The sequence below is a fragment of the Carex rostrata genome, chromosome 6, assembly GCF_964058835.1.
Source record: "Carex rostrata chromosome 6, lpCarRost1.2, whole genome shotgun sequence".
Classification (NCBI taxonomy): Eukaryota; Viridiplantae; Streptophyta; class Magnoliopsida; order Poales; family Cyperaceae; genus Carex; species Carex rostrata.
Window position 1 is genome coordinate 12799082 of NC_135923.1, and position 17085 is coordinate 12816166.

A 17085-nucleotide genomic window follows, 5' to 3' on the forward strand; every position below is an offset into this window, starting at 1 on the left:
GTTATATAATTGATTGGTGATCCAGTCACGGTCCAAAGCTGAGTCCATAATCCAGGGTGTAACACCTGAAATAATTTTTCTTAACTAATTCTTTGCTCAACATAATAACACTGGCTTAACTAAGGCCACCTTTTTAATTCCCACCAGCATGATCTTTGCTTTTACGGATACCCTTTCCAACAGGTTAAGGTAACTTCGATTCTAAGAAAAACCCAAAAAATAGATAAAACATGTTAATTATTAATTATTTATTTCGATAAAAACTGACAAATTGATTTTCAATTTCCGGTTGTCAGTAGTGCTTGTCACATGAATCCAAAAAGTTAATGGGAAAGATGAAGTTGCTAATGTAATACACCAAAAAAATTGACCAGTGACGAGTCGGCAGGTTATTAAAACCCTTTTGCTCAGATCCAGTAAAGTAACCCAATCTTTGGGTTTTAAATCGGGACCGTCCGATTCGAATCCGTGATAATCTATCCGAAGTAGGGCACACATCCCGAGAGATGAATTCGAATCGCGAAGCAATATCGAGCGACGGATTCGAATCGGACGGTCTCGATCCAAAACCCAAAGATTGGGCTACTTTAGGGGATCCGGACCCCCCTCCACTACCTCCGTCTAAGTCTGGCCCAAAAAGAAAGTCCAAAGGTGCTGTACAAGAGTTGGCTCTTCTCCATTCCACCAAACCGGATCCTTGCCTCATAATCATAACATACACATACTTTGTAAACTTTCTTTTCTTTTTAAATGGAGAATATGGGAAAATAAACTCCGATTCCAAATGTTTAAAAATACTGGAGAACATTGCCCGCACCAGCTCCACTTCGCCTCTGATTCTATGCTTCTCATTTCTTCGAGGTCAATTCCCAATTGTGGCCCAGCTACTCTGTCTCTGGCACCTTCCTCTCCCAAGTCCCAAGCTACAGCCCAACAAATGAACTGCTGATTGGTGATTACTCCAAGCCAATAGCAATCCAACAACTCCAGTTCAAATTCAGTAAGAGAGAGAGGCACAGCAACTCAGTAATGTCGGTGACATGTGGGCTGGAGTGCGTTGTGTGCTTCGGCTGCACACGGTGGATGTGGAAGCGGTGTACCTACGTCGGCGCGTACGACAGCGAGAACTGGCCCCCTGCCGAACCTGACGATTTCGAACCGATCCCGCGCATATGTGGCATTATCCTGGCCGTCTACGAACCCGACCTCCACAACCCCAAGTTCGTCCCGCCGGACGCGTACCGGGTCAAGCCAGAGTGGGTCGTGAAGCGGGTCAGCTACGAGGAGACCGAGAAGAAGTCGCCGCCTTACCTGATTTATGGCGATAGAGACCACAAGGAGATCGTACTGGCCATGCGTGGCTTAAATCTCGTTCGTGACAGTGATTACAAGGTAATTGGTTGATTGCTAGCATGTGTTGCTATGAGGAAGAACGAGACAGGTAGTTGAGGTTAGATGAGATAAATGCTTGTTTTATGGAATTAATAGGGATGGAGATGTCTCTTGCCAAAATTCGTCTTGGCAGAATAAATTTTTCTATAAATAACATATTTTAGCTGAGAAATAGATTCAACAGCGGGAATAATGATTAATGACAAATTATTTTAGGCAATAGAATGGCGTCCCTTTCTGGTTTTTGTTTAACTTTTTTTCTAGTAATAGAATAGTGTATGAATTACAAAAATTGTAAATTCTGTGGTAGTACGTTTGTACAATAACAACTGAATTACAGGTACATTCAACCATATATTAGAGCATCTACATCCCTGGTACCATTCCCAAATGAAATAATTGCAGACTTTTGGCTTCCTACCATTCCAAATGAAATAATTTCTCAAATAATTATTAATAAATATAATAATAGCCATTGACATTTCAACAATTACAATTGAAATAGGTGCTACTGGATAACCGGCTGGGGATGCAAATGTTTGACGGGGGGTTCGTGCACCATGGATTATTGAAGGCTGCCGTGTGGCTTTTGAACCGGGAGGGGCCGACATTGAGAAATTTATTGGAGGAGTTGGGGCCCGACTACAGCCTGGTTTTTGCGGGCCACTCGCTGGGCTCCGGCATTGCTGCGCTCATGACAATTATTGTCGTGAACCATCTGGATGAGTTCGGTGGCATCCCAAGGAGCCAGGTGCGATGTTACGCTGTCGCCCCAGCTAGGTGCATGTCACTCAATCTTGCCGTCAAATATGCAGATGTTATTAACTCTGTCATTCTTCAGGTGATTCCTTTTTGCGCATCTTAAAGTTCAGCAATAATGCATTTTTTTTATCATTTCGGACAAGGACCGTGAAGTTGACTATTTGGTTGTGGAATTCAAGTGCACTGTTTCATGAGTCAGAAAGATGGTTTCTGTGTCATTGAGTCTTTGAATTTCAGAACGATGGAAACAAATCAAGTAAAATTTTAGTGGATGTGCTTAAACTTATAGCTAACATCTAACTGACACTAAACTGCAGCTTGTATACAGTACTGAATTACTAATTGAATTAGTGACCTATTGAAATGGCTGCAATGGGTAAAAAACAATTGATGTGCATCCTCTTTTTTTTTGCATTTAAATTGCTTATGCAAATAAATATGCTTTGGTATTCTTGGAAAACATTTGTATATTACTGGGAAAGCAATTTGGTTAACAACAAATATAACTATTTCAGGATGACTTTTTGCCAAGAACACCAACTCCCTTGGAAAATATTTTTGAATCCATCTTCTGGTAAGCATTCCCTTTGATATAGTTTGCCTATATTCCAATCAAATATATTGCTGTTTGGAGATTGCATTTTCCATTTTTGGGATCAACTTCCGCATGCGATATTATTTTTTACATTACACCAGGTGTTTCTGCTTTGAACAGTTTGCCGTGTTTGCTTTTCTTCACGTGTTTGAGAGACACATTGAAGCAAGACAAGAGGAAGCTGAGGGACCCGAGGCGGTTGTATGCTCCTGGTCGAATGTATCACATTGTGGAAAGAAAATTTTGCAGGTATGATGTTCATATCTCATTGGAATATTTCTAAAAATGTTTTAAAAAAACGTTTTCTCACACAAGTTGTGATGATTGAAGTTTAGGCTGAAACTCGTATTCCCACAAAAAATAGTTTTTCAACTTTTAAAATTAACCGAAGTGAGCATATTATGGTTAACATTCTCTTTTTTCTGTTTTAGTTTTAAATTTTCAATAAAATGACTCATTAATGGACTGACTTGTGTAGATGTGGAAGATTCCCTCCTGAAGTAAGGACTGCAATCCCAGTGGAAGGGAGATTTGAGCATATTGTCTTGTCATGCAATGCTACATCAGATCATGCGATTCTTTGGATTGAAAGAGAAGCAAAGAAGGCTCTACAGGCAAGCAAAACTCATATAATATTATTTTGTTTAGTATAGCTATTTTGTTAAAATAGTTTATATATTCCAATTAGTCTCTCACAAGTAACCACTCGCTGAAAGATTTGGTTTGATAGGAATGATTTTTCAACTAGGATAGATTTGAATATATTACAGGGGGCACATTACTTCTCTTCTGCTAAAAAGAGTACAAGTAGGTTAGGCTTACTGATTTGGGCCTGGAAGGACTAACTGGGCTATGGATGAGGCTTTTTTCTTGAATATTGTGTTAGAAAGTACCTGGCCCAAAATTGGATCTTCTTTTATTGGGCTTCTAACTTTAGAATAACTATTTGAAATCTTTTTTCTTTTTCACTTTGCACAATTTTCTCCTCTCTTTTTTCCAGGCAAAAAGGCCCAAAATACCAGTATATTTCCTTGCATAGATGTTAACTTTGTAACTTTGTATTATTTCAACATCTTATTTTAAGTACCTAATTAAGGCTAGATTTCTACAGCTATTGAAGGAAGCAGGTAAAAAGGACACTCAACAACTAGAGAAAAGAATGTTGAGAAAGCAGAGCCTTCAACAAGAGCACCGGATAGCATTAGAAAAGGCTGTGACACTGCACGTGCCGCATGCTGTTGACCCAGATGAAGAAGAATCAGTTGTGTCATCAAGCTCTGGATCTAAATCAGGAGAAACAAACTGGGCCGAGCTGGTGGAGAAACTTTTTGTGAAAAATTCTTCTGGCAGGATGAAGTTGAAGAAAGACATTGTTGTGGAGTGATGCTGGTATTTGTTTGGTATATATTTTCTTTCCTTTTGTAAGGTTCCTTTTATAGTTTGTATCGGCACTGTCATTTTGTACAAAAAGAGAATTTGCGAGGGATGGGTTCAGAGTGAGCGCCCTTGCAAGTTGTTAATTCAGTTTGGTGTTAAGTATGTATATCACGATTCTTTATTTTTCCTAATTTGCAATAATTAATTTGATTATTTTACATTTATGCCATACTGGATTTGTAAATACACGATTTATATCATGATAAGTTCAAAAGATCCTTTAATGAGTGCATGATATAGACGTGCTAAGATTGATATTCAATTATTGGCCCTTCAATTTCATTTCAATAAGAACCAAGTCTGCCCTCGAATATAAATTTGATGCAAATGAATGTTCATGGTTTTTTTTTTTTTTGAAGAGAAATGTTCATTTTCTTTTAAGAATATTCAGGGACCAATACTTAATTTTTTTTCTTTTCTTTTCAATAGTCAATAGATCTTGAAAAGCCTATTATGGACATTGATTCAAACCTAAACTGCGTATTTCAAGAACTGGCACATCATGAAGACGTGTTTTTAGTTACAATCAAGGTGCCTCAATCAAATAATCAATAGTAATATAGACAGCTCCATTAGTGTATTTAAAAGGTTATGACTTTTGTGTAAAAACAAATTAGAGTAGTGAACCGGAGTGGAAGAAAAGTATCAACTTTTATTTATTTTTTTGTATAAGAAAAGCACACTGATCATTGCCAGAGCATCCCAGTCCCACTGTGCCAAGACATGAAGATAATATAAGCAGAGATCAACCTTTTCCAGCTTTCACACAAGTTCACGTGGTAATGCTTCAATCTCAGGTCCAGCTCAAAAACGAAAATAAAAATGATTCGACAGCCTAACTATTGACTGATTCCTTGATATACCTTTTTATTGTGCACTTTTCCTGTAAATGCCAAAAAAATTCTGTACAAAAAAGCATAAAAATTGAAGGATTAGTTTGTATTGAAGCAGATCAACAGAAGAAGTGATTCTTTCCAGAGAAAATCCGACAGTTTTTCAAGTGTGGGGACTAAAACAAGTTAAAATGAGTATGGAATGGGCAGACGTAAAGCATATACAATCTTTTTCTGGTAAGACTGGTACCGCTTGGCTTCTCTGCCTGAGAAGACATAAGGTCCTTTTCTGAAATCTGAAGAAAGAAATCAGGTAGGATTTCTTTCTGGTGTGATGGAAGCATGTGACAAAGAAACAATAGTATATGCACCAATAAATCTAAACCTAGCACATCATTTTACTAGAGGTGCTATCGGATTAGGTATGATCCGGATACTATTATATTTGAATCTGTAATCTAAAAGTGTTTGGGTACGAATTTGGATTCATATACTTATTAGTTTTAAATCAGATCAGATATGAATCTAGATATCTATCTATCCATAAATATTTCGGATTCAGTCTTTCAGTTCTGGGTAAATAGTTACTCAAAACTTGTTTGTGGATTATTAGGTCTAGTTCGGATCTGGAGCGAATCCAAATCCGGAGTGGGTACATGCCGCAACTCACAAGCATTTGAGAAATCATTTACGTATAAATATAATTATAATTTCTCAAACATCTCACATAATATATCATCATAATATAAATTAAAATTTGCTCTAAAATATTAAAGGTGAGATAATTTTAGAAAGTAAAATATTGGAGATGATAATTTCATTCTATAGTTCCAAAAATCCACGAATAGAATATTAGTATCAATTTATTTCAATCAACAAAGAGAGCAATAAATTTTAATGGATCCGTGTACAAAGGCAAATATATGGTAGACAAAAAAATCAAGAAACTAATTAATTAGTTTTAAAAAATTTATAGGCAAAAGGTGAACATGACATTTATACCGGTATCAGATCAGATTCGGTTATGGGTTGGATTAATTAAATCAAATCCATATTTTATCCATTACAATAACGGTTCCTGTTCGAATCCGGATCAGATATTAAATTATTAGTTTTGTAATCGTATTCATAATTCAACCGGTTATATTTTCTAAATCATATTCTATTCAAATTAATCGGATCCGATTCCGGATCAGAAAGGTTACTTGACCCAAGATGTCTACGTACTCTCACGGGATGTTGACAAGAGGATTCAAGTTATTGGGGCTGAGTTATTATCTCAGCAATCTTTTGATTAAGAGAAGTTCAAATCTTGAGATTTTTAAGATTTTCAGTTTTAGTTAACTCGGTTAAAATTTGACATTAAAATGCTACATTGGTTTTATACACCAATCGTGTCCAGCATTTTTATGTCTGTTTTTGAATGTATAGACAGTGAATTCGAAGTGCTTAATATGATCTTTATATAAAAATGTAATTAAAGACGAAATTTTATAATTTTTATAATTTTTATAATTTTTTACTAACTTTTTAGGTAGGTGCTAAATTACTATATTGTCTTTGAATGATCCATAATCTTATGAAAAACATTGATTTTGTACTTATTTTAAAAAATAGTAAATAATTTTCAAAAAATATAAAATTTGGTCTTCAAACATATTTTTAATATAAAAATTATATTGAGTGGTTTCAATCAAATATTTAAATTTTAAAAACAGAAATAAAAATGTGAAACATGATGGCGGACAAAACCAATAGAGAATGTTAACTCAAATCTTGATATATTTATTCCTTGGGATTTGTACCAAATACTGTCTTAATTGATAAAAAAAAAGTTATATACGGAAATTAGAAAGGGAAAAAACTAAGACTCTGTTCGGCCACGTTATTGTTTCCGTGGAAAAAAACAATTCAGTTTAATTAAATTTTTTTTTTCTCACAAAAACAATTTTTTTCAGTTTAATTTCTGTGCTCATATTCATTCTCAATTGGAGGCCAGCAGGACCTAATAGAGAATTTTAACCCAACTCTTGATATAATTATTCCTTGGGATTTGTACAATATTGTCTTAATTGATAAAAAAGTTATATACGGAAATTGGAAAGGGAAAAATTGCTTGATGAATCATGAATCATGAGTAGCTCCAAATGTGGCCCAGCCTCTATCATTATTTCTAGCAGTGCTTTTATGCCTGGTACCTTGAATGAAACTATCTATGCACTAGGCATCACAGCATGGTTCAATCTTGGAGCTATTTACTTTGTTTAATGTTAATGTTGAGATATGTACACTTGGTCACTTGGATGTATGGTCATTAAATGGTGACCATTCATGCTCTTTTTTCACGCCTAACAAGATTTTGGATTGGAGATTTTAAATGCATTAATTAATATACATAGATGGTCAGGCAACCATGGAGACCGAATCGTCTGCAGGGTGGGACCAGTTACTGTTTAAGAGTTTAACTATTGTTACTGTTTTTAAATGGGGCCCCACCCGTAGAGACTCTGGGAGTGGGAATTTCCTGCCCCCGGAGGGCAGACGATTCGGTCTCGGCAACCATGTTGCATGTTTATCATTTCTTGAAAGAGTGACAAACTAGAATCTACAACCATCATTGGACTTTAATTATAATTTTTACAACCTCGGATTTAGTTATATAGTCACATGTTACCAATTATGCAAACGGATGGCAGTGACACGTAATTTAAATTGAGCAACATTTTTTAATTAATTTTTTTTAGAGAAGTTTTCTAATTATTTGATGAGCTATAATTTGAAATAGGAGAAATACAAAGTTACCCTTTGAAGTTCGTCTTCTCCTCCTTGTAAGTTTTAATTTTTTTTTTTTTTTTTTTTTTGGTTTAAAGCCTGTAGGCATTAATCCAGTAATTTACAAAGTAGCTTTCTTTTGTTTAAATTAAGAAGCATTAAAACCTATACATTGAGTTACTTGTACAATTATCTAATTTGCTATATCAGTAAATAAAAAAATACGTGAAGTCAGAGAATGCGAATTGGTCTATTCGCACCCGAATAGCAAGTAGGCTGGCCTTCCGGTTTTCTTCTCTAAGAATGTAGACACAGCAGTAATTTCTTTGAATTGCATTGCTTGCGGACTACGCCACATCGAGCCTTCCGGTCTTCTTCTTTTCGAATTTGACGTCGCCCAGAGGAATTCACAGCCGAGAGGCACTGAATCAAATCGGGTCAGGACAGTCACCACTCAGAGATGAGGAAGAAGAGGTCACTGAATCAATCCGAATCAAGACAGTCACTACTCAGCTGAGATGTCACTGAATCAAACCGGAACTAGAAACTGAATCAACCGGACTAGAACAGTCACCACTCAGAGAGGAGAAAGAAGAAGAAAGAAGACAACTCGTCATCAGCAACAACCAACAGCACATACCTTATTCTCATATAGATATAGTAGGTACTACAGGATAGATTGGATTCACAAACCCTCAGTCGAACCCGGAGAGTCGAGACGAACGAAAAAGACAATAAGCGGCGGAACTCTTAAACAAAACCATCCGCTCAATTGAGACGAAACATGATGAACTGGACAGACGATGGGGGGCGGATGAAGGAGCAGAGTGAAGCAACTAGCCACAAATCGACTCTCAAAACCGCCGTCTTCCTTTCACCGTCTGAATCAACTTTTTTTCCTTCTGTGCGGAGCTCCAAGGTGAGCGGAGTTTTCAAACTTTCATTTATATCTTGTTAGTTTTTAAGCATTAAAAAAAACTCGAATTCGGTCAATGCACTTTGCAAATTTGATGCATCATTAAGTAATATATTAATTGTATCAAATTTGATTATTAGACTATCTTTATGTTCAATATCATACTTATAAATTTAAATTTTACATTTAACGCTCAAAAGTTTGATTCTCATTTTTATTTTCTTTATGTAAAAACTTGCAGATTTCAAACTCGGTTATATTTATTTTCATTGATTTAAGTTAGAGGTAAAAATAGACAATTTTGGCAAATTCACTCAAAACTGATCTGTGCTTGAATTTAATTCATGGGATAAACAAACAATTTTAAAATCTGAAGGTGATATTTTTGTTTCGAAATTATCCCGTTAAATGAAAGTGATAAACAAATTAAGAATTTTACTGAAAGTGATATTTTTTGTTTTCAGAAAAAAAAAAAAATCCCCTTGCTCAGAAATAAAAAGGCTTAATATTACACGGTATAAATGAAAGGTCGATGGAAAATAAATAAGAGGAGGGCGAGTATTTAACAAAAATCAGACAAATAAATTAAAATCTGAAAGTGACAACGGTGATCAAATTTGGGCCATTGCTTCAGTGTTTAACAAAAATCAGACAAATAAATTAAATTTTGAAAGTGACAACGGTGATCAAATTTGGGTCATTGCTTCTTTATTAAAAAAATAATTCAATTAGACAAAATTCCGTTAAATATTAGTTGGATGATTTAATCCTCATTTTTTCTATAAAATAATATTTACATCAGTTGAAAACTTAAACAAAACATACTTCATGCACATCGGACTTTTCTAATTAAAAACAAGGATCAAGCTCTCAAATATTATTAAAAAGAAGCAGTAAATGAAAATTACAAACACGTTAAACCAAAATATATATAAGAAAAATTCACAAATCAAGATTTAATTTATAAAAAAGAAGCACCCGAAGTCCTTTGTAACATATTAGGAATGATGTTGTAATCAACTTAATGAATATATCTTTTGTAGTCCTAGGGCTTCAAACGAATCAAATCAAATCGAAATTGTCCCAGTTGAGTTTGTGTTTGAGTTTGAATAAGATTTAAATCGAACTGGTTTGATTTGTTTCAAAACGAACTAATTTTGAATCGAATTAATTCTGAACTACAAATCTTTCGAATCAAAGTCAATCGAACTACGAACTATAATTTTTTTTGGCAGCTCTAGTTATATCGGTAGTTTATGCAATAGTTTCCTTCTCACAGAACAAAATTCACACAGTTTCATTTTACCTTTCACAAATTCACACTGATGGATTATGGACCAGCTCAAGATTCTCTTACCTTTTACGCTGCTAGATTGATTAAAATCATGGCATGGACCTAGTCTAATGAAACTTATTCCATTGTTAATTTGTTACGCTGCTGAAATATTTTTCTATTATAAATTACCATTATATTAACAATTTTGAACTTTGATATAAGTTTGGTTCTTGCATTATTAAAGATTGATGGTTGAATCCATTAGTTGCATTATTTGAGATTTGAACGTAAATAGTTTGTGAATCAATTTTGAACGAATTATACTCAGTTTGAGTTTGATTTGAATAAGATTCGAACCGAACTGGTTTGATTTGTTTCAGAACAAACTAATTTTGAATCAAATTAATTGCAATTTTTTTTCGAATCAAACTCAAATCGAATCACGAACTAAGAACTTTTTGCGCAGCCCTAGGTAGTCCTACCAAGGTTTCGAAAAAAAAATATTAAATTCACAAAGGAGCCCTTAGGCAAGAACGGAAATTTCCTTTGATTGCAATTGAAAAAACTATGCTGCAGTTTTCCCTTTGAACGACAAAACATAAAATTGCTTATAATAATTTTCAGAATATATAACTCAATCGTGTATTCTTTAGCATAATAGAATGTATATTTTAAAAAAGCAAGTCATACAATTTTATTCTATAATGATATTACGTAGTATATGTCTTCTATCATAAAATTCCAACATAGGATTGAACCAGGAGAAAATTCCAAACGATAATTAATTTAGGAGCTTTAATTTTAAAAAAAATTATCGTTGAAGTTATACCAAACAGACCCAAATTATTGGTAGGCATATCTGCCAATTTAAATGCATTTGAATTACAAGTCATCAGATAACAGATTTATATCAGTCTAGAGATGTGCATTATGATCATTAAATCTCAAATTTATTGCTTTTGTCTCGTAGTATGAATCACAGTCAAACAGTCAAACAATCAAACTTTGACCTGTTTAGAAATGAGACAAGTAGTAGCTTCAATAATGAACGAATAATCCAATGAATAATAAAAAAAAATTGTTGGGACCATTTTTTTTTCAGATAAAAGCTGGCGCTGTAAGCAGAACACAAAAAAAGAAGAAGATGGTAATTATATGATAAGATAAGATACGACAATGGTTTCTGTTGTATTGTTCACATGGAATCCCAGGAAATGAGGCCCCAAAACGAGAAGCGACAAGAACTTAGAACACAAGGAGACATATTTCATGTATAAAACTGACAACACATAACAAAATTAAACTACATAATTAGACGCGGACAAAAGTTAAGTTGAAAAGATGTGATATTTTCTGGAAAACTGAAAATATATATAGAAATGACCGAAATTTTAATCAATATCAAAAATTAATAAATAATTTACAAATTTACATCTTAGTGCGTTGAATTTTGAAATATGTTCAAATCGGATATTAAATTTACGGTTTTATACAAACTTTTTGTATGAAAAATTTCCGATTCTAGACAGGGAAACCGGAGATTAAATTTCCGGTTTTAAGAACCGGAGAATTAATCCCTGATTCTAAGCTTTTTTTATATATTAAATAGAGAATTGTCATGACTTTTTTTCATTTGCACGTGTTCAATGGAGAATTAAAAACAGAAACATGCTGGGACATGTATTAATGAAGACTCTCAAAGCTTTGCAAGTTTGACACGTATTAATGAAAAAAGAAGTTGTTTATTTAAAAAAAAAAATTAGAACCGGGTAGAATCGGGAATTTAATCTTTGATTTCGTACTGTCTAGAATCAGAATTTTTTTTTGCATAAAGTTTGTATGAAACCGGAGATTAATGATTTCGACAGATTTTGAAATTTCTACGCATGAGGTGTAGATTTTAAAATTTAATATATTTTTTGGATATTAATAAAAATTTCGGTAGAAATGAAAAACAATTAAGAAGCTGGTTTTTTGTCCCTTTTTTCTGTTCCTAACTTTCAAATATTTAATACTTTTAACTTTGCGTTCCCAAATTATATTAAAATACATACATTCTGACAACTTATAGATTAAAACAAAATAAGTTCTAAATAATATACAAATAAACTTAAAAATATTTTTCAAACTCATGCATTAAAAAATTATCAATGTTCTAAATAGGCTATAGCTGCACTATAGTTTTTTCGGACCCTAAAAGCTATAGTTCTGGATGATATATAACTAGCTATCGGTGCTATAACTAGCTACTTAGTGCAATCGCTTATTTTTTTTAACCATTCTGTTATACCGCTATAATCGCTATTTAAACTATTGGAAATTATACTAATTTATATGCATTTAAAAGACTAAAAAAAATTCAAATAGGAGATAAAAGTAGACTAAAAACCTGCTTTGCCTTATAGGCTTATACTGTTATACACACGAGTTTAATTAAAATTATTAAATGTTCAGCTAAAAAATAGATAAAAAAATTAAAGCTCAAATATTATGCTCACTGTTTTTTTTAAAAAAAATTATGACCCACCAGTAACCGTAACCGCACAAAATGCCATTAAGCTAGCCCACCGCTACGTGTCTTGTCCAAAATAAACCAGATCACCACACTGCGCAACAGAAACTCTGTTATCTTCTGAAAATAAACCGGATTCTGATCAGACGGTTGGGATTTCAAACTCATATTATACGTTAATACGACTCCTCTCCTGTCGTCTCCCGAGTCTCCTCTAATTCCCACCTCTCCTTCTCTCTCTGAATCTTTCTCTGAGGTACCACTAATGGAGGTCGATGATGATGACATCCCTTCTTCGCCGACCAACTCCTCCCCTTCCTCCTCCGATCTCGATACAGAGGTAAGCAGCATTCCCCTTCCTCTCACTATCTTTCGTTTTATACTGCAGCCGTTTTATTTTTCACTAATTACGAGGACCTTTTTTAATTAATCACCCCAGTCTACTGGTTCCTTCTTCCCCGACCGGAGCACCACACTAGGCACACTCATGGGCGTCACATTAAACCCCACCTCCTCCCGTTCCATCCGACCTCAGCCGCCACCTATCTCCACCACTCCACAACCTACCACTCCGTCGAGCCACCGGAAGAAGCGACGTCGGAGACGGAGGGCCAGGAGCGGGTGGTGGAGGCTGTGTCGTGATAATACAGCGGGGCCTACGAAGCTGGGGGAATTTCTCCAGGTGGAAAGAAGGATTAACAATGCAGGGGATTTGATTGAGGCAGAGATCTGTTACGGTGGTGAGGCGGTGCCGAGAGAAGAGGGGAGATTGTTTGAGAACGGTAGAGTTCTACCACCGGCTAATGATACAATGATCGAGAGGAGGAAGAAAGTGGCAGAGGTGTCGTCGCTTGTACGGCTGCCGGTACTGCTTACTGGGATATGCAGCGGAGGGGAAAGATAGTGGAACTATTTTCTCTCGTCTTTTTTTTTTTTTTTTAATTCAAGTTCGATTTCCTTTTTCTTTTTATGTGCGAGTTGCTCGCTTGATTTCTATTATCGTATTGGACTATTCGAATTCAAGTTCGATTCCCTTTTTTGGGTAAGCGAAAGAATAGAACACTCATGTAATTGAAGGACTTGTTTATTTGTCACGGATTGTGTGAATGGAATTTAACTAATTTAAAAACCTACTTTTTTTTTATTTGCAGCAATTCATATTCATAAGTATGCATGTGAATAATTATGAAAATATACTATATGACAGTATGAGTGTTCGGTTGTACCGTTGAAATAGTTATAAAATATTATATTTTCTTTCTAAAATACTTAATATCAATAAAATAATTATTAATTAAATTAAATAAAATCAATATACAATAACATAACAATACTAATCAATTAAAATTAAAATTAAATTAACAAATTGATAATTGCTATCCCGTCAATCAATTAAAATTAGATTAAAAAATAGATATGCTGAAAAAAAAATTGTTGTAATTTGTAAGAAAATAAAAAATAAAAAATATATATATTGATGTCCGGTTCAGTAGGGTCTGTTAGTCCCACTTGAGTTATTAAAACACTAGTTATACATCACTTCAATTATTTTTAGCTGTGTTGGATAAAGTAACAGAGGAGAGAGTCTCCAATAGAAGCTTTTCACTTGGCAGCTTTCCATGAGAGAGAGGAGAGAGAGGAGAGAGAGAAATTGGGAAATAATAAATTCATCTGACTTCAGGTTTCATTTGGTTCAAAATTTACATTGGAGTTGGGAGAATGGAAACTACCCTAGGAAATTCCTAGTGTGTGACCAAACTCAGTCCACCGAGAATGTGTATCCTCTGCATTAACTTAAAAAGATTCTATTTTGAGTTAATGAATCTCAACCGTCTGATTTTAAATGAAACTAATTTAGTTTATGCTTATAATGTAGAGGACCTTTAATAATAGTGCAGATCTAATTGGCACGAATCTTAAAACGGATTAGATGGTCGAGATGCATTAACTCAAAAGATTTCCTTTTGAGTTAATGCAGAGGATACGAGTTCATCCACCAAACACCCAATTGGAATGGGGTCCGGATCCCCTAAAGTAATCCAATCTTTGAATTTTGGATGAAGACTGTTTGATTCGAATCCGTCGCTCGAGATTGCTTCGCAATTCGAATTCATCTCTCGAGATGTATGCGCTCCACTTCAAATATATCATCACGGATTCGAATCGGATGGTCCCGATTTAAAACCCAAAAATTGAGTTAGTGAATCTGAACTCATTGGAATGTAAGCCAAACCCCATCAAATTTCCATCTAAAACCTGCACGGCGAACATGAAGTGTTTTATGCAGATGTGGACAGTTCATTTCGAATCCGACGAACAGATAGGACGGATCTAAATTCAGAATTGATATGGACCGTCTGATCTGAAATTAACGGCCTACTTTGCCTGAAACTATTTTAGTTGAATCCAATCAGTTCAATAGGAGAAGAGAATTGACCCCCAGCAGCCGAAATTGGAGCTTCCAGTGCACTTGGCTGCCCAGCTGGAACGCACAATTTAAGTATTTAACCCAGTTGCTTTTTAATCTGTACTATGATTCTTTCAACTCGAGTCACTGTATCGTCCTTGGATTTTCCCTCGAGATTGTACGAGTTAATAATTCATGAAAAACATTAGTAAAATAAACGTGTCGTGCCATTCATCGGGAAAATAAGAAGACAAACGCATGTTCCGGTCCATAAAAGAGTGATGAAAGCCTCTCTAGACTAGGTCTTCTAAGCCCATCAAAATTAGTCAAGGCTGGATTGTATTTGAAACAAGTAAATCGTCGTAAGCCTATAAACGGGCCTAAAGTAAGGAATCCGCTTCGAAGATTGCAATGCCCTTCCTCTAAGGCTTTCTAAGCCCACAAGCAAACAAAAAAGAATATATATTTTTTTTTCACTTTTTCAGAAGAAATAGCTGGTGTTATTGAATCTCTCCCCAGCTCCTTTATGGATAACCCCAACAGTTCATGGGTTCATGCCTGTTGATCAGGTGTTATTGAATCTCCACCGTTAATCGGAAATCGATGAGATCGTCTGATCGTCTGATCTATATCAGGTGGCAAAAGGCACTTGATCTCCTTTCTCGCAACTGTCCTAGTAGTTCCAAAAGTTAATGGATTCAACTCCTTGTGTCCGTCTCATATTGACATTAAATATTAAAAAAATATATGAAGCTATTTTGTTATCAGATTTATTTTTCCTCCCTTTTATAAGAATAATTGACCCCTACAAATTGATATTTTCAGCCTTCTTATAAAATAAAATTACATTATACTCAATTTTTCAGCTTAGAATAAATACAAGCCTAGAAGAAAACAAAATGCTCAGCAAATGTAGCTTTTTGTCATATTGATTAGTCGCCAGACAGAGCCATCCTCGGTAGCAGTCATTTTAAACACATTATTTTTCCGAAATTTTTATTAATAGAAAAAATATTAATTAAATATCGAGATTAGATGAAGCTTTTGAATTTTTTTCAGAAATAGAGGAAACGGGACGGGAAATCACGGCCAATGGCTGTTATGGTTTATCACGGCCAGGTTTTGACCTTAATTAATAACTGAACCGGACGGACAAAAAACCGAAAAAAACCTATCCGTTATGGGGTAAAACGGCCTATGTCCGTGATGCCCCATAACGGCCTATGTCCGTGGTACCCCATAACGGCCTATGCCCGTGACGCCCCATAACGGCCTTGTAGATAAATCCAAAATAGCGAGAGAGCGAGAGAGAAAGGTCTGGGAGGGACCGAATTATGTTTTTCACTTGTCCGTGATGGCCCATCACGGCCCCCTTTTTTTTCTCTCTCTGTCTGTTACTATGCATCACGGACAGGATTTGTTTTTTATTTTTTTCGCTGTGTATCACCTGGCCGTAGCGCCCCATCACGGACACTGTCCGTTTCAAGCCATAACGGACCGGTTTTTTTTTTGTTTTTTTTTCCGGTTCACTAGTTATTGAGCTTAGTGGAGGATAATTAAGCACTAACTATGGCCGGGATAAAGCATAACGGCCAGTGACCGTAATTTTCCATCCCATTTTTCCTATTTCTGAAAAAAAATTCAAAAGGTTCATCTAATCTCGATATTTAATTAATATTTTTCCTATTAATAAAAATTTCGGCATTATTTTCAGTTAGCATTGCATGCAGTGTAGTGTCTTCGATTTAAGGAACATAGAGCTATCCCTATACCAGAAAAGAGGACTGCAATTTTATTGTTGCCTTAACATCTAGCTATTAAATTAGCAAAACCCAATTCGTTCTCGGTACAGAATGCTTAGACGAGCTGCCATCGCAGAAATCACGCAGTGCTCAACAAAACAATAGCAATTGATCGCTCAGTATAGACTCAGATGCATTTACTTTACATGAAAATAAAAAAAAATAAAAAAATGAAAGAATGATGAAGTCATTGAATTCTGATTGGTTCACTTTTTGGACTTTTTCTGGAGGCGTTTCAGAGCAAAGCATGTGATCAAGGCACTGCCTTTCTCAGTCTCCCACATCTTCTTCCACACATTTCATGTAATCATACTGGCAAAAGCATTGGCAAAAGCATGAAGGGCTTTGCATATTGATCCAGCATAAATAAATATATCTCGA

At 35.1% G+C, this 17085-nt stretch overlaps 2 protein-coding genes across 2 annotated transcripts; both read left to right on the plus strand.

Moving 5' to 3' along the window:
- Window positions 1-843: 843 nt before the first annotated feature.
- On the plus strand, window positions 844-4327 carry LOC144555592 (alpha/beta-Hydrolases superfamily protein). The gene is made up of 6 exons (XM_078303985.1): window positions 844-1392; window positions 1898-2233; window positions 2670-2728; window positions 2870-2998; window positions 3228-3363; window positions 3861-4327. Exons 1-6 carry the CDS (start codon window positions 1030-1032, stop codon window positions 4131-4133), a joined length of 1296 nt encoding a protein of 431 aa, XP_078160111.1. The 5' UTR covers window positions 844-1029; the 3' UTR covers window positions 4134-4327.
- Window positions 4328-12688: 8361 nt separating this feature from the next.
- LOC144555732 (uncharacterized protein At3g17950-like) lies at window positions 12689-13546 on the plus strand. Its single transcript, XM_078304143.1, has 2 exons — window positions 12689-12835; window positions 12935-13546. The coding sequence occupies exons 1-2, from the start codon at window positions 12761-12763 to the stop codon at window positions 13397-13399; spliced, it is 540 nt and encodes a 179-aa protein (XP_078160269.1). The 5' UTR covers window positions 12689-12760; the 3' UTR covers window positions 13400-13546.
- Window positions 13547-17085: the final 3539 nt, after the last annotated feature.

Bases quoted from the DNA above. Each gene is read 5' to 3' on its own strand.
- LOC144555592 (XM_078303985.1), top strand. From the start codon at position 1,030: ATGTCGGTGACATGTGGGCTGGAGTGCGTTGTGTGCTTCGGCTGCACA. The intron at 2,234-2,669 runs GTGATTCCTTTT...TAACTATTTCAG, and splicing joins TTAACTCTGTCATTCTTCAG to GATGACTTTTTGCCAAGAAC. The intron at 3,364-3,860 runs GCAAGCAAAACT...AGATTTCTACAG, and splicing joins AAGCAAAGAAGGCTCTACAG to CTATTGAAGGAAGCAGGTAA.
- LOC144555732 (XM_078304143.1), top strand. From the start codon at position 12,761: ATGGAGGTCGATGATGATGACATCCCTTCTTCGCCGACCAACTCCTCC. The intron at 12,836-12,934 runs GTAAGCAGCATT...TAATCACCCCAG, and splicing joins CCTCCGATCTCGATACAGAG to TCTACTGGTTCCTTCTTCCC.